This window comes from Periplaneta americana, chromosome 13 (assembly GCF_040183065.1).
Source record: "Periplaneta americana isolate PAMFEO1 chromosome 13, P.americana_PAMFEO1_priV1, whole genome shotgun sequence".
NCBI classification, from domain to species: Eukaryota; Metazoa; Arthropoda; class Insecta; order Blattodea; family Blattidae; genus Periplaneta; species Periplaneta americana.
This window is the reverse complement of record NC_091129.1, coordinates 45,382,944-45,407,726: the sequence shown is the minus strand read 5'-3', so window position 1 is coordinate 45,407,726 and position 24,783 is coordinate 45,382,944. Positions and strand designations below refer to the sequence as shown.

General features: G+C 35.3%; 1 protein-coding gene across 5 annotated transcripts in view; it reads right to left on the bottom strand.

Moving 5' to 3' along the window:
- Mlh1 (DNA mismatch repair ATPase Mlh1) overlaps positions 1 to 24,783 on the bottom strand; it is a 127,834-nt gene that overhangs the window by 80,137 nt on the left and 22,914 nt on the right. For 4 of the 5 annotated variants that reach the window (XR_011335492.1, XR_011335493.1, XM_069843103.1 and 1 more), the window contains exons 4-7: positions 19,572 to 19,705; positions 16,687 to 16,913; positions 13,135 to 13,286; positions 1,462 to 1,530 (exon numbers count right to left, since the gene is read on the bottom strand). Coding sequence is in view for 3 of the 5 variants with exons in the window: in XM_069843103.1 (XP_069699204.1) it covers positions 1,462 to 1,530; positions 13,135 to 13,286; positions 16,687 to 16,913; positions 19,572 to 19,705 (582 nt within the window). In the remaining 2 variants the exon portion in view is untranslated. The remainder of the gene's footprint in view (positions 1 to 1,461; positions 1,531 to 13,134; positions 13,287 to 16,686; positions 16,914 to 19,571; positions 19,706 to 24,783) is intronic. The other variant, XM_069843104.1, reaches the window with a different exon arrangement.

The window sequence follows — 24,783 nt, the reverse complement described above, 5'->3', positions numbered from 1 at the left end:
CTTCTTCCCAGAATTCACAGCAATAGTAACTGGCCATGGAAAGCTGAGGGCATACCTTCACAGATTTAGACTTTCAGACAACCCGATATGTCCATGTGGAGAAGAAGAACAAACTGCAGATCACGTCGTATTCCAATGCAAAAGATTATATAAAGAAAGAAAGGAAATGAGTAAAAGAATAAGAAACATTGGCGGAGATTGGCCTACGACTCATGACAAGCTAGTTAGCAAGTATTTGCAAATATTCGTCCGTTTCATCAGCTCGATAAACTTCAATGATCTACAATAATATGCCAATTAATCATGACAGACTGCAATTAAAATATTATATTATACGATATCATAGTATGTATGAAGATTATAGCTAAACACGTGTATATTATAATACGTTAGATACTGTAAACTGATGAATCGAAATTACAAAGCATGTAGTATTACTATGTAATGGGGCATGCAGTAAAAAAAAAAAAAAAAAAAAAACACGCACGCACGCACACACACACCTATTAAAAAAGTGGAAATAATTTGAGCAAAAAAGAAACAAAACATTGGGAATGTCTTCCTACAATAACATATACCTTTTCTCTTCTTTAAGCCTTTCAGAGATTGTGTAACTTCTATTATTAGAACTAGGAATTAACAAATTAACAGAATAATATTGTAATTTGAAAACTATTTGAAATAGGACTGTGGGGCTCTCAATGGCAAGTTTCTTTACCATGTGACTACTACCACAATTAATGTCTATTTTTGAGACACTCGTACATATTTTTAAAATCTTCCCTATCTTTATTTAATCTATTGTTGGTTGCAAATTTTATGTACTGTGTGTATCTTTTATTTTGAACATGTTGGCTGGAAATTTAGTATTGTACGTAAAGTGTAGCATTATGTATGCAAAGGATCATTATGCTATGTAGTTACTAGCAAGAATTATTGATTCTCAAGTCACTGAGTGAAAATAAACAGTTTCTAGAAGATAAATTATTGAGAACAACAAACCAAATTAAAGTTAAGACTTCTCTTAAATTTAGTTCATTATACTATGCACCATGTGTGTATTTTTTGTAGATAGGAACATTTTTTCCTTCTAACTTAAATAATTTTGTGTGTGTTATAATTTTAAAATTGAGTTATATGTAAATTACTTATAGTTTTGTACAGGCATAGAGGTTTCTTGAGTTTGTTGAATCTTACACGGACTGTAAAGACAGCTGCAATAAATGAAAGGTAAGATAATAAACTCTGTATTATCTAATGTAGAATCAAAACAACCTTGTTTAGAAAAAACTTGCTTTTTCATTATAACACATTTTTCAAAATAAAGTATAAATAATAATATTTTCTGATATACATTTCCCAATTCCTTTTACCTTCAACATAAAACTGAAAATCATGGCATAAGTTATTTGCAATAAAAGAGAGAATTGGATGCATTTAAAAATCAAAGTAGAATCATACCTGTTAGAAGGTTGTTTGCTGCTCTGTGATGATTCTGTCGTTTTATTTGTACCAGTGTCCTCAGTTTTACTAGAAATAAAGAAATATAATTTATAACTGGCTAAATTCCAGAATATCTTCTTCTAGTATATTATGGCAACAAGGGAAGACAAAACACTAATTCTGTCACAGCTTATGCAGAACTTGGAAATACTGCATGTCACCTAAGTCCAATACTACTTTTGAAATACATGTGAAATATGTTACAGTTAACTTCAAAAATAAATGACATCATATGTCAGTACGTTTATTAGGTATTTTTATTGATAAATTGTACTGGTTCACTAGAAATACCCGATTATTTTTCAGTTTAATTCATATGTTATCCAATGTAGCCTACATCACTTCTAATATAATAGTCACTAATGTTCAGTGCTCTTTGGAATTTAGTTGAGATGAAGCAGTAGTCTGTGTGTGCACTGCATTGCGGTAATAAAGACTTGTATCAAGACAGAGTCTGTCACAGCTACACAACAGTTTCCAACTCATTTGGTCAATGTTCCTAATTTTTAATATTCTTACTGTAGGTCTCAAAATGACTTTAAGAAAGAAATGTTGGTCCTATTCCACAAAAGTATGGTCTAATACATTACAAGTGTACTGAGTTGTAATTAATAGTTATTAGTAGAATTGTGTTCTGCTTATACACACAGCTACACAGGTGACTTGTCATTGTTCTGTTCCACGCAAGTACCGATATTAGTATTAGTCAGTCTGTTGTATTTGTACGCATTTCTCTACAATTGAAGGAATGCAAAATTTTTGTGTAATTCGAGGAAATAGTTGACTGAATGTGATCAAGTAGTTGTTAAAGTGATGGTAATGATAATGAGAATGAGAATATATATGTATAAAAAGAAGTCCACACCTGTGGAGTAACGGTCAGCACGTCTGGCCGCGAAACCAGGTGGCCCGGGTTCGATTCCCGGTCGGGACAAGTTACCTGGTTGAGGTTTTTTCCGGGGTTTTCCCTCAACCCAATTTGAGCAAATGCTGGGTAACTTTCGGTGCTGGGCCCCGGACTCATTTCACCAGCATTATCACCTTCATCTCATTCAGACGCTAAATAACCAAAGATGTTGATAAAGCGTAGTAAAATAACCTACAAAAAAAAAAAAAAGAAAAAAAAAAAAGAAAGAATAACCTAAATTTCCATTTTAACTCTATATTTGAGTACAATGAACTTTTAGGTTAAGTGTAGTAAGCAGAAGGACTTTTCATTAACATAGATTAGAACTAGAGGTGGAGTGTGACAGCATTTTTCTATTACAGCTCTGAAATGTGACAATTCTGCAAAAATTGCTGTGATGGATAATAGTGATTATGCCACCTTGTGATTATAGTTTTCGGATGATTCTTGGTGATTGTAGGGCTCCATTTCTTGTCTGTAGGTTTCCAAGTCTTCTAGAACTCAATATCACTGTCATTTACTTACCTCTGAACAAACCATGAGAAATACCCATGTTTCTCATCACGAGCCGACAGATGTTTATGTTTATCATTCTTCTGCGAATTGAATTGATATGCTGGTGCCATGTCTCATATTAACAATAGTGATTAGTGCGGCGTGTATACTGAAAATAAAACACACTCTGAGCTGTTACTGCAATGTGTGGGTGAGTATATTTGTCTAAGAATGTTTACTAATGATTAACTGAGTCATTCACAGAAAATGATAACGAGTGCATAGCTTCTGTTGCCAATGTTAACCTTTTGAGTGGGGATAACCTCTCCTATCCAAAACCCAACCTCAACCTGCTCATGGTGCAACCTGCTTTTACAGATGAGGCTCTGGGGACTGAGTATTGGCGGTATAACCACAACATCAGAAATAGAGGAAATGCTATTTCATCTCTTACACTGGCCTGCCACGGCGTAGATGTGTTCCACAAGTGGTGCTTGTGAGAAAGGTCGGTGGACTCTAAAACTCCTCCCGGCCAGGTCCGATGGACCCATTAACCAACGACAGGTGTGGCCCTCCAGTCATACTGGGGGTTTACGTGAGTGGGTGATGTAACCACCATTACAAACAAAAAATTGGTGCCCAGTTAAAAAACGGTTACACTTATGCTAATTAAATTGCCCTCTATGCAACAAAGAAGAAGAAATGACTGAAGATCATCTCATAACCTGTGAAGTTCTACCTGATGGATCCACCACAGAAAAATATTGGAGAGCAAGAACGCTAATGGCTTCGTTGCCAAAGCCCGGCATTAGATAACAACAACAACAACAACAACAACCTTTTGAGTGGGGCGAAAATTAATTAGATTCAAGTTATGTTGTCCTTCAAGTTAATCTTCCCACTTGCAGTTGTTGCACCCTGGAGCTGTCACATTGTGACTTTGGAACTGTAGTGGCAGTCGGAACTAGTGACAAACCTATCTTACTTACTTACTTGCAAATGGCTTTTAAGGAACCCGAAGGTTCATTGCCGCCCTCACATAAGCCCACCACTCGGTCCCTATCCTGTGCAAGATTAATCCAGTCTCTATCATCATTAGACATCGGATTTTTAGGCACTAAAAATTGCAGTTTTAGGCGCCTAAAATAAGCTCAAAATTTGTAAAATTAGGCTCTATTTTAATGAAAATAGGCATTTTAGGCACATCAAGGTATCATACTTATTTCTTTCACTGAAATTTTTAGTTATACACTAAAATACGCACAAAAAAGTATGTTTAAACATTAAAAAAGAATACTATATTATATTTATAAACAGAGCTGCACAAATTTAATATATTGAAACTAATGAAATAATGATTATTGATATCAAGATTACTCATTTTAAGTTATTGAAATTCAGTTCCATGCTCAGACTTTATTATAATTATCTGCACAGTACACCACCAGAATTTTTTCTAAATTCTCCACAGTTAACCTTTGCCTTTTGTCACTGAGAATCATTTTGGAAGCAGAAAAACGTCTTTCAACCGAAACTGATGTGAGAGGCGCAAATTTTAAATTAGGTACAATAGAAACATCAATACTTACCGGAACATTTACACTTTCCCCCGATATCACTCTTGATATTTTTTCCAACAATGAAAATCCTACATTCTTATTTAATACGTTGTCCCACTTATTTTTAACTTTTTTCCCAGTTTCGCCCAAAGCAGAATGTATGTTCACTTGAGCTTCCTTTACTATTGCTATTTGGCTACAAAGAGATAGTTTTTCACGTTCTAATTGTTCAATGCTTGCAGGTACGAAACAAAAGTTTGATGTTATGTAGGCAATATCGTTTTTCACTCGTGAGTCATTCAGACAATCTTTCACTGCTTTCACACACGCTGCACTATCAGTTTCAGGTAATTTATCAATAACTGTGACTACTTCTTTAAAATACTTAGAATAATACACCACTGACTGAATCCAGGTTCCCCATCGTGTAACAACCGGCTGAGGTGGGAGTGGGATATCTGGTAAGTTCTCTCTGAATATTGAAATTCTGGATGGGGCTTTACAAACACATTTTTTTGTGTTAGAAATAAACGAATTGACAAGAGGAAATTCATTCCGGATTATTTCAGAAACCCTGTGAAGGCCATGTGCTAGACAGGTTACATGCGTGAGGTTAGGATAAAATGTTTTAAGAAGTGGAGCTGCAGCAACCATGTATGAGGCAGCATCAGTACAAAACAACAGAACTTTAGAATCGTCTATATTACCTGAGTATAAAGACTGTAGGCCTTTATTTACAAAATAAGCAATGGCTTGGCTATTCACTTTCGAAAGTTCCTTAACACATACGAGGTGTGGAATCGAAGGTCCATCAGGACTAAGTTTTCCTACTACCATATTTGCTATATACCTATTCATAGGATCTGAGGTTTCATCCACAGAGACCCATATGTAAGAATCACCTATATCCTCCCGAATGGAAGCTAAAGTTTCATTGTATATTCTGTCTAAGTAATTTTTTCTTAGGGTCGACTCAGATGGGATATTTTGTTTGCAGTATTTTTGTAAAAACTGTTTTAAAACCGGATTCTCAATTGCATTCCAGGGAATGTTAGCAGCAACAAACGCTCTGGTTAAATCAGCATAGAAATTGCTGCGAGATTGGATGAAGTAGGCTGTGTTAGTAAAGTTTGTTGCAGTTGATTTTTCTGCTGAGCTTTAGCCTTATGAGCCGCTCCTTGCACATGCTGCTTTAGGTGGCACTTCTTTTCTTGCGAAATCTAAAAATGTAAAGTAAACTGAATTAAAATAAAATCCTAATTGTTGTATTGCCGTATTTCTATCACAAAGTTAGTGGGTTCGAACAATCAAAATTTTAATGACCTGCAAATACTTTAACTATCAGAATTTAAAAGGTTAAAGTGTAGTGGTCTTAAAAAGAATTATACCTCAGGATAGCTCAGTCAATGTATAAATATTATAGGCCTACTCATTAAAATTAATAGAATTTATATATTTCAACTATTGTTACATACCTGTTTGCTACAAATCTTGCAGAATATTATTTTTCCATCATAAGTGAATTCTGAATATTCTGTTAGCCATTGCCGGATCAATGTAGATTTTGCACTTATATTTTTCAGCATTATCGCGTTAAACTTCACAGGAAAACGTCCTACCGCTCAAAACTTCTCAACACAAATAAGGTGAGGGAAAGAGCAACTGTTAACGAGCATTCAAATGAACCGTTGTTATTGAGATTCAATTGGACAAAAATACAAAGTTCCACTTATTGTTGCATTTCCTGGTAGTGTTAACACTAGGAGGGCCATTCTTTTAAATATTTTGTAACGGTTTACCCTACTAATTCGCAGTTTTACGACTTTTCATAAATATTTCAAAAACACTCTTTCTCCAAAAATTGTGATTTTATGACACTCTGAAGGGCAGTACAGCTAATCGGTTTCAGACCGAAAACAGTCATTTTTATAGTATAGTATATCTCTGAATCTGTAGCAGCACATGTTGTGATTGTTGCCTGCTTCAAAACTAAGGTTGGTTCTTTGTCGGCATTTATGACTCCAAACATGTTAAATTCGGTGAAATCTATTGCGAGTGTCGTGAGATTCAAAACATTTTGTTTCCTTTATCAATGGTTTCATGGCCAGTGTGAAGCAAACTTTCCACTTTTTAAATGCCTTAAATTTCGCAGTGAATGCATGTATAAATTATAAAAAGTAAGAGTAAAATGCGAAACTTTACAGTGAGTTAGGCATTTTTAGGCGAATATTAACAAATTAGGCTCTAATAACCGTTTTAGGGCATTTAAGGGCACTATAAAACTCTTTGAATACCTTTCAATTTCCATGAAACACAAATATTAATAATTATTTTTACTTTTCTCCTAAAGAAACAAAATAGGCATTTGCCCTAGAATCCGATGTCTGATCATCATATCCTACCTCCCTAAAATCCATTTTAATATTATTCTCCCATCTACATCTCAGTCTCCCCAAAGGTCTTCTTCTCTCCGGTCTCCCAACTAACACTCTATATGCATTTCTGGATTCGCCCATTCATGCTACATGCCCTGCCTATCTCAAACGTCTGGATTTAATGTTCCTAATTATGTCAGGTGAAGAAAACAATGCGTGCAGTTCCGCATTGTGTAACTTTCTCCATTCTTCTGTAACTTCATCACTCTTAGCCCCAAATATTTTCCTAAGAACCTTATTCTCAAACACCCTTAATCTCTGTTACTCTTTTCCTAAGAACCTTATTCTCAAACACCCTTAATCTCTGTTACTCTCTCAAAGTGAGAGTCCAAGTTTCACAACCATACAGAACAACCAGTGACAAACCTACACAGCAACAAAAGCACAGGTCTTCAAATCAAACCCCATCATTAATTAGAACATCCAACGAATCAAAGTAAATCATTATAAGCTAAACATCAGTTATTGATTATACTTCATTGGTTGGATAACAGTAGTCAATATCATGACATAATGCAGATATGCATGGAATATCAAAGTCTTCAATGGGTATATCAATTCACTCTGTGATAGCAACTATAAATGCCGAAAAATTTCAGTACAGCCCCTTATTTTGTCTTTCCTTGCCTGTAGCTCTTTTAAAATAAGTAATTTCGTCTCTTTTGATACAGTACCATTTTCACGAATTTTCCTTATTTGCAAAACAATACAAACATATTTTGGCACACATACGGGGAAATCAATACTTGCGCCATCTTCCAGTCGAAATTGGTACTGTTAAGCATGGAAAATTATGTTGGTCACCTCAAAGTGAAAGATTACATTTAAATATTAACAAATACACAATAAAATATTTAAATTATCATTATTTCTGATAGAATAACTCAGACAAATATTGTAGGAATGATTATAAACCGTTCTTTGCATCCTGAAATACGAATTTATTAGCCTACCACAGAGGTGGACATAGGCACTGACATAGCTAACCTAATTCAAGATATGGCGTCATTAGGCAATCAGCTGTTCCTCCACCATATACTTTTATGACATCACTTATAACTTTTTACTAATGCTGTACAACTGTTGTACATTATTTTGTGGAACAGAAAGTTACAACTACATACAATACAAGAACTTTTACTAATAACTAATAATTTCTTCTTCTTCTTTTTTTTTCCAATGGCCTTTTAACTGAAATTGAAATCTTTTAGTTCATTTGGAATCTTGCTGTCCAGTACAATTTGGCTAAATCGGCTGTCTGCTGTTGTTTAGCATCAAGTTTCCTGCAGGTTAAAAGGTGGTCAGCATTCATTGTTGTCCCTGGCTGTCGACAGAGAGTACACTCCTCAGAAGTGAATATTTTTATTTTGCAGAGGTGTGCTGCTACACAATCATGACCCGTTTTCAGTCTAAATGTTGCTACTGCTTCTTTCCGTGGTTTTTGTTAATTGACTGTCCATTCATCTTGTATTTTAGCCCACTGATTATCTTTGGTTTCATTCTCGGTTGTAATTTTGCACAGCCTTTCTTCTACGAAGTGACTTTATTTCTTGGCCTCCAGAATTTTGTTGGCTTTGGAAAGAGTTGTACCTTTGCTAGAGTATCAGCAAATTTATTTTCCCGGATTCCTACATGAGCTGGAATCCAATATATTGTTATATGTTGAAGTTTACAAATTTGGGTTAAGAGTTTCTTTATTTCTTGTATCGTACTTGTTTTTGGTTTTTGCCTGGAAGAGATTGCTTGTATTACTGATTTCGAATCCACTAGAATAACTGTCTTTTCAAATAAATTCTGTCTGTGTAGTAGTTGTGTAAGTGCAAATAAAATTGCTTGGCTCTCTCCTTCAAAAACTGTCTTGTTTTGCTCAATTGCGATATAATGGCTAAAAGTTCATGGAAGACTCCTGCTCCAACTCCTTCTTCGTCAGTTATAAGAGAGCCGTCAATGTAGCCCCTCAGCCATTTGCCTGAGGGGTATTTCTCATTGAGAGTTTCTATTGTCGTTTTAAAATTTCAGGTGAATCCGTTTTTTTGATAACTAATAATGTATTAGACCACCCAGAGTTTATTAAACACCTTGGCAGGAAAGGAAAAGAAATCCTACTTAAACTGTATAACACATGTTGGAAAATGACTGTACCATCCGACTGGAAAAAAGCCATTATCATCCCGATTTTAAAGAAAAATAAACCTTCAAACAATATTAATAGCTTCAGACCAATATCTTTAACCAGCGTTATTGCAAAAATGATGGAAAGAATGGTAGCATCTAGACTTAACTGGTTCCTAGAATACTACAACCTACTTAATAATTCACAGACCGGCTTCAGACAGAATCATAGTACAAGTGAAAATGTACTTCTACTAAGCCAGGACATCAAGGAAGCTTTCAATAGACAAGAGGACACCTTAGCAGTATTCATTGAAACAGCCCTAAACAAAGTACATGAATGGAGCTCCAAAAACCTCATGACTATTAATGTAGAAAAAACAACATGAATTATTTACACTAAAATATAAACCAGTGAATATTAACATAAATTATAATGATAAACCACTCAAAGCAGTTGATGATGCCAAATACTTGGGCATCACTTTCGACAGACAACTTAGTTGGAAAAAACATATAACAAACATCTCAGAGAAGGTTGAAAAGAAACTGCAAATCCTGAAAAGGTTAACTAGTGCTAAATGGGGCTGCTCAAGGAGAGTCCTTAATACAACATACAAAATGTATATTAAACCAAACCTCTTGTACTGTTCTGAAGCTTTAATAACAGCATCAAATGCTAACATCAATAAACTTGAACAAATACAAAATCAGGCTCTTCGCCTAATCACTGGAGCAGTTAAATCCACACCTGTTGATGCCATGCTTGCCTTAACACGGATCCCATCAATAACAACAAAAATAGAAGAACAAGCACTGCTCCAACATGAGAAAATGTTACGACTGCCAAACTCTAAATGGACAGAAAAGAACCTCCCTTCTTCATTCCTTAAAACTCATAGTAGTTTCCTAGAAAAGGTAACACAGATTAAATCCAAATTGAACATTCCTAACACCAGAGAAAATTTACTTATCAGAGAAAATCCATTGGAATTATTGCAACCTACCTTCAGTTTGGAATTAACAGAGGAAATAAGTAAATCAGACACACCAAAAGAAATATAAAAACTTCTAGCACTGGAAACGAGCAATACTAGATACCCTACAGAAGAATGGCTACACATATTTACTGATCGATCAACCACAGAAAACCTTACTGGAGCTGGAGTTACATGTACACATTTTTCCTTTTATCATTCTGTTGGCAGAGACACAACAAATTATGATGGTGAAATAGAGGCTATACACATTGCTCTCCGACAATTATTAAATCTTCCCTTAAATAAATATAACAAGACAGTAATTCTTTCAGATTCTAAAGCTGCAATTCAGGGAATATGTTCAAATGCTACAAAGAAGTCAATAAAAATAAGAGAATGCTACAAAATGCTAACACAACTCCAAAAAGTTAATAAGATTGTCCATCTCCAATGGATTCCAGCACACTGTGGAGTCATGGGGAATGAAACAGCAGACACACTTGCAAAGAAAGGCACAACAATAAAACAAAAGTCTAAATTTAATTTCTCATATTCCTCAATAAAACGCTTGTTCACTACAAAATTTTCTCATTCATATCTACAAGAAATAGAATCAAATGCTAAAGACAAAAAATGGATTACACTACTTTCCAACCCAGATATAATCCCCAGAGACCAAGGAAAACAGCAGTTGCAGCCTTCAGACTATTGACAAATCATGACTGTCTAGCAAGTCATCTCCACAGAATAGGTATCTCAGCTTCCCCCATATGTGTCCTGTGTAACGATCCAGCAGAAATGAATGAAGATCACTTGAAGACCTGTGAAGCATTAAGATCAGAAGAAACTACAGTTCAAAAGTGTTGGAAAGCACGACTGCTAATGGCTTCATTGCCAAATGGAAGGCACTAGACAACAACAACATAATGTATTAGACCATACTTTTATGGAATCATTCATTGCATGCACCAGGAAATTGATCATGTAAGACCTGCCATTGTGTAGGCTACACAGATAAGCATAGCAGCAAACTATGGTACTTCAACTCAGATTGCACCCACCATCATCTGACAAATTTTACACCAATAACTTCATTACCAACCTTACAACTTTATGAACAGGACAAGGTAATGTGACTTCAGTTCTGTAACGAGTTCTTGGAGCTATTGAATGACAACTGGAAGATAGTGTAAGATGACAACCACTTTCAAGTGTTGGGATACATTAACAAACAAAACTCTTGTTCATGGAGTGAAAGTAACCCTTTCGAATTTGAGAAAAGTCTTGTGCATAGTGTGAAAGTGATAGTGTGATGTGCCATTTCACGTAATCGCATAGTGGCCCATATTTTTTTGAAGATGAGGAAGGCAACCATATTTTTTTGAAGATGAGGAAGGCAACGAATGGTGAGCACTACATAGTCAAGTTACAAACATTTCTGCAGCACGTGTAAATCTAGAATGCTTCATCAAAGGAAAAGTGTAATAAAAGTTTAACATGTAGAATCACCTCTTAAATTTCGGAGCATCAGTCCCATTCTACTCTGTATATATCATGTCCAAGAGTACTGTCTGCTTTTTTATAAATATGAATATTCGGAATGAAAGTGAACTATAAGACCCCAACTCCATGGTAAACTGAAAATTCGGGTGAATTCTGTTGTGATGTAGAAACTCTTGGAGTTTATCTTGTCCATGTGGCCAGATCACAAAAGTGTCGTCTACATAGCAGAAGAATGGCTGAGAGTATGAATATACCTTATAACTTATTTCCTCTGAATATAGAAACATATATGCAACTATTCATCCCTGCAATTCGAGAGTACCAACATCAAAACAAGCATAAAATAGTACAGTGAAACGTCATTATAATGAACACCAGTACAATGAAATATTCAGTATTACGAAATTACTTTCTGGTTCCCTGTCTTTTCAAAATATATTTAATGTTAAAATATTTTCAATTTAACGAATTCCAATTTTACTAAAACGTCAATATGACGAAATAAAAATTTCGCTTTCGCCCCATCATTATGTTTTTTTTTTTTTTTTTTTTACATGTGACTATAGCTCCAAGGATAGTCTAAGTTTCTCATTAAAATAAGCATTTCCACATTGTTGGGATGCAGACGGTTTCGCCTTTCATTGATTAAGTTTTCAGTTTTGGATAACAGTCTTTCCGAGGGAACTAAAGATCCCAGTGAATACAGATACTTTCTTGCCAAATTGTAGGTGAATGGTGTATGTTAAAAGGAATGGATAAGTGGAAACAAAATACTGGATTTGCTTAGTTGAATATGACAAATAATGAGTGTGTGCCTGAAATTTGTGTAGTAGTTAAATAGGGATTTAATGTAAAAATTGTATTTGATAGTAAGGTTGAGTTTATAAATTATAATTGAAGAATTTTGTAGATGGATATCATGAAAACTGATTCCAGTCAATCAGAAAGAGACAATCCAATGTCTCAACTCTCATTACGTATAAAGGGACTGTATCCTTTCTGGGTCTACTCTGTCTTTTATGCGATATATGTAGAACGCTTTTATTTCACCCATGATTGCAAAGTGAACAATTGTGTGAGTCATTTGTTTATGATTAAAAAAATACTTGGAATCATACTGTATACTGGGATGTTTTGAATAAACAGTAAATGAATCACTACAAACGATTTGTAATGTCTGATTGAATCACTGTAAAAGAATTGTGTTGCCCAGCTACAATTTGAAATCCTTATAATACTGTATTATGAATGATCTTCCCATTTTTCGATACTATCAATAGTCGCCAGAACTATCAATTGTTTCGATAAATAAAGTCATAGCTATAGATAATATCGACAGCACTATTGACTAACGCTCATCACTATTGTCAATTGTACGATCCATTTTACCATTCCATGACAAAAATGTTAATTTTTAAGAAATTAAAGAGAAAAGCTGCTGGTACTGCATATCATTACATACCGCCAGAAAAAAGCAATGTTCATATGCAATACCAGTAACATTTATAACACAGGCACTCCCCACCACAATAACACATATTCTCAGAGGAATACAGTATGACAATCATCTCGTCAAGGTCAAAATATGCTCAAACTGCATCCCATTTGAAAGACTGCATAATTCAGTCATGACCCATTACCTGGTTGATGGTTTAACAGCAGCTGGAGAACCATAAAATTTATCTAGCTTCTGGGCAGAACTGTCAGTGCGCACCATCTGATGAGCATATGTTTTACTAGTCTCTGTTTCTGCTACTATTTCTGTAGGAAGCCCCGCACCAGGCAAAAGTGCCTACAAAATTAGAAAAGTTACCATAAGGAAAGTTTTCATAACTTTTGTTATTTCTGCCATAAAAATGTTGTTTCATTGACCGCAATACTATTCAGAAAACCCTAGATATCATACTTTATTAGTCATCCCCACTGGTTTGCTTGTTAAAATGGATTTCGAATTTGTGGATTCAAACCCAGACATCGAGAACAGATTTTTAAGACTAATAAAAATCCTAGCCATAGTTTCCTTTGAAAGAATAGCCCATGTCACAAATTTAAATTATATAAGAGAAATCTGCCTCTGAATGGGGGGGGGGGGGGGTGGTTTCCAGGCAAAATTTAATGGCAATTTTTTGTCTACTTCAAATTCAACTCCAAAGGTAGCAAAATGGGTCCATAAGGGTAGTCTAAGTGTGCATGAGTTCGACACAATCTCCATTTATATTCATCCACCCATACTTCATTAGCATACCTACAGTCGAGAAGGTAAGACCTGCACCAAACATGTGCAGAGGGGAATTCAATGTCCTGCCTAAATGTGTCTCTCATTATGTCCATTTGCATTAAAACATGAAATCTTTCTCACATAACAAAAAGAAAGAAATACATTCTATGATTAAACTACTTCAAAATCTAAATAAACACACAATTCTTCAGTGGATACCTGCACACTGTAGCATAAATGAGAATGAGGGCTGATATGTTGGCGAAAAAAGGCTCTAAAATTGAACAGAATACAAGTCTAAATCTGTCCTATGAATTTGTCAAACGAATCATCAAAAGCGAGTTCAACCACAATTACAATATTAAAATATTAGTAGAAAGTGAAAATACCAACTGAAAAAAAACTGTTGGTATACACTCGTCTAATTCCAGAACTTCTTCGTAAATCTGCTGTTGCTATGTTCAGGCTACTCACTGGCCATTATTGTTTAAGTAAACATCTCCACAGAAATTGTCTGTTATGCTATCAGGAGCAGCAAATGGATCACCTGGCAAGCTGCACAGCCCTTCAAATAGCTCAAGACATCATGTCCAAATATTGGGAAGCACGAAGGAGAATAACTTAATTGTTAAATCATGAGCATTAGATACATACATACATACATACATACATAAATAAATACATGGTGTGTAAGCACAGCTGGTTTGAAACTTGACATCCATCAAAATGATGGGCGATGGTGTCTCTAGTAGTAATTGCTTATAGTTATAACATCCATTGATTAAAGTTCACGTTAACACTTTGCTTTTTTTTTAAACATAAAATTACTTAGTCATATGTTAAAAAGTGTTAAAATTTTAAAAAAAGGTATATACCTTCGACAGACGGCCCGTTTCGACGTTATGTCACGTCTTCTTCAGTGTCTCCTGAACTATGGTGATCTTGAATTCTGCGATGTGCATTTGTCGATACTTCGAAAAATGCTTATCAAAAATAACATACCACAGACACACATTGACGAAATTATACACATTACAGAGATTATTACAAAACAAAATTATTTCACACATAACAATAAATATTATACACAAACTGATGGATTACCAATGGGTTCACCTATATCAAGTATATTAGCTGAAATCTTTATTCACAACATAGAACAAACACACATACTAAACACCGACAACAACAAACACCCAGAAAAAATAATGTACTGGCATCGATATGTAGATGACATAATAGTCCTATATAATGGAAACAAAAGACAAATAGAAAACCTACATCAACAACTCAACAAAATACATCCCAAATTAAAGTATACAATAGAAACAGAACATAACCAAGCTATAAACTTCTTAGCCATCACCATAACCAAAACAAATAACAGACACGAATTCAAAATATACAGGAAACCCACTACAACCACAACACACATACACAATTCATCAAATCATCCCATACAGCATAAACATGCAGCTTTCCGTACAATGACACAGATTAATTAATATACCAATGAACAATGACAACTACACTGAAGAATTAAACACAATAAAATATATAGCACAAGACAATGGATATAACCCTAACATAATAGACACACTAATAAAAAAGGCAAAACAAAAACAGAACAAACCAACACAACCACCACGTGAGAATAAATACATAACATTAACATATCACAATACCAATACTCACAAAATTGCAACTTCATTCAGAAAACTAAAATACAAGATAGCATACAAAACAAACAACACAAGACAGAAACATTTAAATAATCACATCAAACATTCAAATAAATATAATTCAACTGAAGTTTACAAACTAAAATGCAATAGTTGTCCACATTTTTACATAGGACAGACAGGAAGATCCTTTCACACAAGATATAATGAACATATTAAAGCTATAACCAAACCCTACATCACATCAAATTATGCAGACCACATTATCAACAATAATCATGACTACAATAATATAGAAACAGATATGGAAATTTTACACATCACACCAAAACATTCACAGTTAAACATCCTAGAACAATACGAAATATATAAACATACAATAACATACCCACAACATATACTTAACACACAATTACAGTTCAATACCCACACATTATTTGACATCATGATACGTCATAACACACAAACAACCAGCCCCCACCATAAGAGCAACACACCCCCACCACTACTATCGACAAATGCACATTGCAGAATTCAAGATCACCAGTAATTCAGGAGACACTGAAGATGATGTCGTAGGTATATACTTTTTTTTTTTTTAATTTTAACACTTTTTAACGTATGACTAAGTAATTTTATGTTTAAAAAAAAATTATAACATCCTTCTGAAAGATCATAAAAGTGCAATATTTTCAGGAATCATACATCACAAAGATAAAATAAAAGTCGTAAACCGTGGGAGTAATAGAGTGATAAGCTTTCATCTAATACTTAATTATTATTTAAACCTGTAGTACCCAGCAGAATGACGAGTCTGGCCCTCCCAGCATTAATATACTACTACTTCTATTATTTCTGTTGCTATATTATTATTATTATTATTATTATTATTATTATTATTATTATTATTATTATTATTATTATTATTACTATTATTATTATTATTATTATTATTATTATTATTATTATTATTATTATTATTATTATTATTACTACTATTATTATTGTCATTATATTGATATGGGTCCTTGAATACAGTTTTGTCTAGGGTCTCACAAATCCTATTATCACCCCTGCTTACCTATGTGTGGAGCTTCCTCAGTATGTTACAGTCAACTATTCCTGATCACTTATCTCTGTGGAAAGCTTTGTTGTACTGTACTGCAATCAATTGCTCTTGATAACTTAGCTTTGTACAGAACTCACTTGTATTAAACTCCACTGTTCTAGGTCACTTGTCTGTACATGTAATTTTCTCGCTGTGATACAATGTACTGCTTTCCATGACTTACCTGTGTATAGAACTTCCTTGCTGTGTTACAGCCCAACAGCTTGGACTCCACTGCACTTCTCACTTTATCAATAACGGAATCTTCGTGTAGAAAGTGCACTTCATGTTTGGTTGGGTGGACATTCACATCCACATTTCTAGGGTCTAACTCTAGACTCATGTATATGAATGGCTGACTTTCTTGTGGAATGTACATGCTGTACACCTGCTCCAAGGACTTCTTCAATGCTGCCAACATTTTATAAACATCAATTTGTTACAATTTGTACATTCATTTAGTGACGCTGCAGCAATGAGAAAATAAATTTTATTTGATTCCAGACCCCAAGATAGGATTATAGGAGTTGAATCTCGACTAAGGGCAACAGATTTTTAGGTGGCAAAAATTTTAAGTGTGACTATCATGCGATGAAGAAATAAAGCAGTTGGCCCACGTAATATATTTACTGTATGTACCAAAAAAAAACATTTTACAGTATGTACAAAAAAAAGCTTTCGTTCATAAATTAAAATGAATAAAGGCAACATTTTCATCTCTATTACTCTGTTCTCAAGTTGAAAACAAAATGTCTTTATATATAACAATTCTGGAGAAAGAGACGACAAATTACAAATCCATTGTTAAGTGCTCAGCACAAACAATAAGCACCAACCAATTTCGCTTGGACTTGGCAAAATTTAAATCTGAAAATTCCTGAATGGAAAATTAATGCTATAGCTATTTAGAGTGCTGTACTTTACATAAATACTACAATTTAAGTGTAAATCCAAATTTAATTCACTTACAATACGAGAGGAGGTTAGAATTAGGCACCTGGGTATTCACTGTGCCCTGAAACTTGACATTTCCATTTCGGAACTACAGGATGATCCGTTTGGGTATGGATAAAATAAAAACACCGTAAAACATTTACTAATGAACTTTATTTGCTGAAACTTTGTGCATATAACACTGAAAGATGGGAGATTCCTCAGAGCTCAACATGACCCCCATTGCGCACTCTACACAACTCGTAATGGTGATGCAATTCAGCCCATGTCTGTTGTAACATAAGAAGGGTGATTTGTTGAAAAGCTTGAGTTATTTTTACTCTCAGATCATTAATGTTCCTGAGTTTCCGTGAATAGACAATGTCTTTACCAAAACCCTACACGAAGAAGTCAGAAGGGGTTAGATCTGGGGAGTTTGGGGACCAAGCCAAGAGATAGCTGCTTCTCATACTGGGTTTCGCCTGCGACCTCCTGCATGTTTTTTTAACACAGAGCCTGTTTTTACAAATGTTCGATACCACAACATTATGGAATCATATTTAGGTACATTACACACACCATACTCACATCGAAATTCCCTTTGAACTCTTTTAACGCTCTCAAATTTAGCATACCAAAGAACACATTGTGCCCGCTGTTGATTTGTAGTAGCCATCTTAATCATATACGATTTTCATTTGTCCTTCCAGATTATGCATTGTTGATTGTCATATATGGAAACTCCCATCTTTTGATCATAATATAACCAGCAAGAAATTTTTCCTACTATCATAATAGCTTTATAATAATAAATTAACATTATCATGCCCAAACAAATCGGACTGTACATAAGATCCCACCTTCAGAGCAAATAGGTAAGATCAGAGAGGTCAACTACTCTGTTTGGACTCATTATGTCTGACAAATCTGGATGACTAAGCCAAAGTTTAAAAACGAACATGGGAGAGGAGGACGCAGGGTCCTCAAGACTTGAAACTCCGGGGAAAAGGGAAAAGGGAAAAGTGTAACAAATATAAATGGTACCCAGCAAGATGCTTTTCTAACAATATTACATGGACAAATACTGGCACTCATAAAAGTAAAGGTATTCTATTAAATTTAAACTTGTTTTTACAGTTTACAGTTCTTTCAACACTTTTCTAACAATATTATATTACATTAAAGAATACCGGTGCTGCTGCTGCTAAAAATAATAAAAATAATAATGTACACTAATTTTAAAGCATAGTATTCAACAAATTTGTTAGCAATGTTTACATTCATGTCAGCTGTTCGTTACTACACTCTATCAGCAGTGAACTTGCTTACACGTAAGGATAGACAACATGACAACATTACTTCCCCTTCTCTGTAAGCTGTCAAGTCGGAAGTAGTTTTGGTCACACCACAGTAATCGAATATTTAATGTTTATACTTTTGCCAAATTGACTACCATGTAGTGTATTTACGTTATTATAATATGCACCTTTTTTGATAAAATGTTGTCTTGAAAACTGGGATGCGTATTATATCCACATGCAAACACTCAGACTCAAATTTAAGTTAAAGCTCAATTTATGCTATGAGATATGTTAGGAAACTTCTGACAGAAATGGCCATTGGTGCACTTCTTATTTGTACCTTCATGTCCATTTTTGACAACTATTAATATGAATATTATTTTTAACTATGGTAATACCTTAATGACACTTTTTTCTTTTATTGTGAGATTTTATGTATACAACTTTTAACAAATGTGCGTCTTTAAATAAACCAAAAAAAATTTACCAACAATAAAACTACTGACATCAACCCAGACCTGTTGACCAGAAGTTTCAGTTCTGATACTGCAAGTGAGGATGAATATGATGTATAGCTAGAGATGAGAGTGCCTTCATAATCTGTCTTGATAATATAATTTTAATCTTGATTGGTTTCTAACACAGCTGTATAATATTTCCCAGTATTATTTTAGGATCAAAAATTGGTATATGTAATATATTTGATAGCATATTATATTCGAGTAAATATTATATTTTCTTTCCACTGAGTTAATCATTTAGCTAATACACTATATTGAAGACAATGAAATTGCATGCAAATAGTACTGTAAACCAGCTGAAAGTGAGCATTCACCTGTGGATTTCACCAACCGATGATTAATGAAGAGCAGCATTATACATTTTTTTGCAGAATAAGTAACATTGCTAATATAACCTTTCAGTTTAAACTTAAGTACCTCATCTGTAGTTTCGATCTCCAGAAGTTCTCTGAAACAAATAACTATTATATAATACAGGTATATCCAGGGTCGCCGACAGGATTTATTGGCTCCTGTGCAATATTGTGCTCGGGCCCCGTTGAAAAAAAAAGTTAAAGATGACAAGTTACCAATTATTCTGACCATAATAATTATTTGCAAAATAAATAAAAGATAACCCCATACACAGATACGAATCTAAAAATATAGCCTACACTTTTGTTACATTGAAAACTTTTAGCGAAACTTCACATTAGCACAATATATTACATTCATCACACTTTTTCAGTAGGGCCTACATACGAGGCGCGTCCATAAAGTAACTTTCCCACTCGTCCCACAGCTAGCAAACCATATGTTGCACAAAGCGACTGCGTGTACATGATAGAGTAATGTCTTGGCATGGCGCATGCGCTAGCAGAACTTCCCAAGTGCTCTAAGTAGCTTTGTTGCATTGATTGAAGATGGACGTTCCTATTCCAGCTCCCACCGTGTGTGAAGTGCAGTCAGTGATAAAGTTTTTGAATGCACAGGGCATAGCGCCGATTGAAATTGATCATCAGCTGTGCCAGGTCTATGGGCCTAACATTATGAGCAAGCAGATGGTGTATTGCTCCACAAGGTCGTCTGTGATGATGGTTGGCCTCCCACTGCGCTCCTCGTCATGCACATTTTAGCATCCTGCTGAAAACTGTCTACAGCAGCAATGCACCATCTGCTTGCCCATAGACCATAGATGATCGCTTTTCAGACTAAGGAGGCCAAGGTTACTCAGTCTTTCCTGACACATTGTTACTCTGAATACATTTTTATTTCCTTAATTTTATTTGAAGTTGGTGTGAAATTGAGCGTTGCTAGTGAAGGTCCAGAAAATAAACCAACCTCAAGCCCGTCTGTTCAGGTTGTCAAAAATGAAGACAGTTCATACTCAGAAGTGAATAGCCTAATGATGGTTATGGCTGTCTAGAAAATAATTCTGATAAGAGTAGTACTGAATCAGAACAAGCAAACAATAGTAAAAATGATGTGTTAATATGTGCAAGTGAAATAAATTTACCCACAAGAGTTCCTAACTCTGAGTCATGGCAAGTAACATGTGATCTTGGAAAAGCAAAAATTGGCAGACAAATTGTGTCATTGAATATGTTGTTCGAAAAAGTATCCCCAACCTGTCTAATAACCTTCCAAGTGAGGGAACAAGAGCCTTTCCAGTATTATTTTCAAAATTCAAGAATGAAGAATGTGTTCCCACAGACTGACTAGTGTGGAGTGAAACAAATCAGTCACTGTACTATTTTCACTGATTTGTTTCACTTCACACTAGGCAATCTCTGGGAACACATCCTCCATTGTTGAGTTTTGAAAATACTGTAATACTGCTTTTGGAAAGGCTCTTGTTTTCGAACAACACTTTCAATGACACAATTTGTCTGCTACTTTTTAGTTTTCAAGGAGGTCAATTTCACACCAACTTCAAACAAAGTTCTACTCCCTTCCTTAATATGTTCCAATTTTTCTGTCTCTCCTTGCGCTTCTCAACTCCCGACTTACGCTTCTACTTGTCCATTGTCCACTGGTAACACTAATGAACAGAATTTACTAGACAAACAACAACGAAAAGACGAAAGTTTCGTCACGAAACATACTATGTAGGCCCTACTGAAAAGGAAACGTGATCCTGCGGCTTGGATTTGGGAGAGTCTACTAGCATATTGCGGTGGGCCGGCAGGGGTTGGTAGTTAAGAGGACAAGCCAATTGAACATGTTCGGTACAAGTGACGGGAACATATTTCAGGCAAATCCCGGAGCCATCAGGTGTTATGTTGATGATTGTTAACGTGTGAAATCGATATTCTATTATATAAAAGTTAAACATTCACATAATGAAGTGGTAATTTGTATTAATTCTACTACTGTTGGTTAATATGTCAGATTCATGTAACAAATGTTCTTACAAAATTTTTAGTACCGGTATGTATCTGTGAATAATTATTTGTGATAATAAAAAATAATCATACTCAATCTGACGGGCCCTTACTGCTCACGGGCCCATATGCACTTGCCCTCTTTGCCCCCCCTTCTAAGCAGCCCTGGGTATATCTATGTATAAACATCCTGAGAAGCAAATACTGTAATGAACATATTTATACTTAGTACTTAGCTACCTGGTTGCTGTATGCTTTGTTGAACATTTATGTTGCTTTCATGTAGATATACAGAAAGCATAAGTCGGACCAAATAAAGTTAATTCTGTAATTCAATTTAAATCAAATATAACATGGCGCAGTTAGGACACCCAGGTTCCATGGAAGAGTTCGTCAAATGCTGAGTGAAGATGTTTTAAAAGAGAATTTGAGTTATTTTTTATTGCTACTGAGAGAGAAGAAGCAAACAAAAGAACATGTCTTCTTACAAGCATTTCACTAATTCAATGGAGATTCCAGCAAATTCTGTTGCTTTCCCATTCTTCGTTTCCCTAAGCACTAGCTCAAATTTAACCAATACAATTGAAAATACTTTTTTGTCTTCTGATACAGCTTTTTTATCTTCTACAGCTAACAAGCAAACATTCTGATAGGGGCAGATAAAAAAGTTAATATTTTTTCTTCCACTATGTTAATAACGTCAAAAGAAGTACGTATACAAATTTTGGCCACTCGACTGCAGTTACTAGGCCATCCTGAAAGTGATTTTCCCTAGAGCCAATTACAGAAAAATAGCACAATTGCATGGAAAGACTTATTGAAACAGATACAGCAATTGCTCCGCTACTTGTCAACATATCCCCCACTGAAAATGAGACATTTGTCATCCCACAGGATCAATTTTTGTAACCTTGTGTCATAGAAGTCAGCCACTTAGGATTGGAACCAGCATTTGACAGCTGTCTGCACCTCTCTGTCGATCCCACGATATGACAAATATCTCAATTCCAGTGGGGAATATGTTGAAAAATAGCTCAACAATGTCTATTCCAATAAAATTGTGTTTTCTTTCAGTTAAACGGCCCCTGGTAGACTTAATTTTTTACAGCCATCGTAATTGTAGTTAAGTGGCCAAAATTTGTATAAGCACATCTTTTGACATTATTAACATGGTGTAAGAAAAAATTTAACTTTTTTATCTCTCCCCATCAGAATGTTTGCTTGTAAGTTATCTGGACAATTCCCTGTCTCATATATATATATATATATATATATATATATATATATTTCTTCCATCTGTTCGGTATTCCTTGTTTGTCTGTAATTTTATTACTGATTTTGTCTTCTATCAACCGATTATGGATCTCCAGTTTTTTTTTTTGGGGGGGAAGTCCAAGCATTTTACTTCCTAGTGCATTACATCATACCTTCCTTTTCTCTCTAGATCAGGGGGTTTTCAACCCACAGCCCACGGATGTGGCCCGTCAGCCTATTTTAAGCAGCCCTGGATGAAATACTGTGACTGATGAACTAAAAAGTTATTTAAACTAAATACGAGGGTGGATCGGAAGGTAATGCACAATAATTTTTTTAACAAAACGTTTAATAGGTAAACAAAAACAAAAAATACACAAATGAACTCATATCTTTTAGCTACTTTTCTAATAGGTGCCAAGTTTCTCAACACATTTCTCCCATCGTGGTACCAGTTTCAGTATACTCTGTTCATTCTGTTGGAGTATAGTCAGTTGATTGCACTTCTGCATTGGTTGCAAAGCGATGCCCGGCCAGGAATTTCTTCAGGGGCCCAAACAGATGAAAGTTCGATGGTACAAGATCTGGACTGTTTGGTGGATGCTGGAGCACTTCCCAACCAAATGTGTTGATTTTCTCACGAACAGAAACCGCAACATGAGGGCGAGCATTGTCATGAACAAGTCTGACATCATCAGCATTAATGTTACGGCGTTTGTCACGAAGGGTATGACACAACTTTTTGCCGATGTTTGGATGTAGGCTGCAGCATTCATAGTGGTCCCGTGTCTAGCAAAGTCCACCACCAAATCATCATGCATATCCCAGAACACTGTCACAAGCATTTTCTTAGCAGATTGCGTCACTTTGAATTTTTTCTTTACTGGGGAAGCAGCATGTTTCCACTCCATAGAGGCCTGCTTTGTTTCAGACATGTAGTAGTACGCCCAGGACTCATCACCAGTGATAATTCTTTTTAGAAAGTCATGCCCTTTTGCAGCATAATGCCTTAAGTGGTCCAAGCATGTCATAATTCGCTGGCCCTTGTGGTCGTCTGTCAGGTTCTTAGGCACCCAGTAGGCACTAATTTTATGAAATTTCAATGTGTCATGCACAATATTGTACACTGCACCATATGAAAAGTTGAACTGCTGAGATAAGGTTCACAATTGGATCTGTCGGTCGTTCAAAATTGTCGCCTCAATGCCTGTAACATTCTGTTGGGTTGCAGCTGTTACCAGCCACCCAGAACGTGGCGAATCACAAAGGTTCTCATGGTCGTCTGCGAAGAACGTGCACCACCTGGAGATGTTACTATGGTCTATACAGTCTTCCCTGTACATGCCACACATGTCCCTATGAATTTCACTTGGGTTATGTCCTTTAGCCCACAAAAATACTACAACACTTTGCTGCTCTTCACACAAGTTGACGACAGTAACATGCACGCCATCTTTGTTGCATAGTTCACGCTTCTCTTGCTAGAGCTGGACATGCAAAACAAATTATGTCCGTAATGAAAACTTCGAACTATATCTTGGTGAAAAGTCAACATCTCAGCCACTATATCAACGCAAAAAAAAAATTATTGTGTTACTATCTGATCCACCCTCGTAAATAACAACTCTACTGTGTTAATATTTAAATTATGGCGTTATTTTACCTCATTGACTGTTTTTGATGTAATTTCCATCATTCTCTCAATTCTAGCAAGTTCCCACACTATCTTTTGGCTTCCTGTTATGGTGGGGTGTGTTCATGCCTGATACTATTGCATTGAAAACGGTGTGTGTTCTGAAATTCGATTGAGTGTTGAGAATGTGCTGTGGTGTTTTTGTTTGCCTATAAATTTCGTACTGTTCTCGATTATCTAGTCTCTTGTTTTTTGGTTGAAAGTGTAGTATTTTCA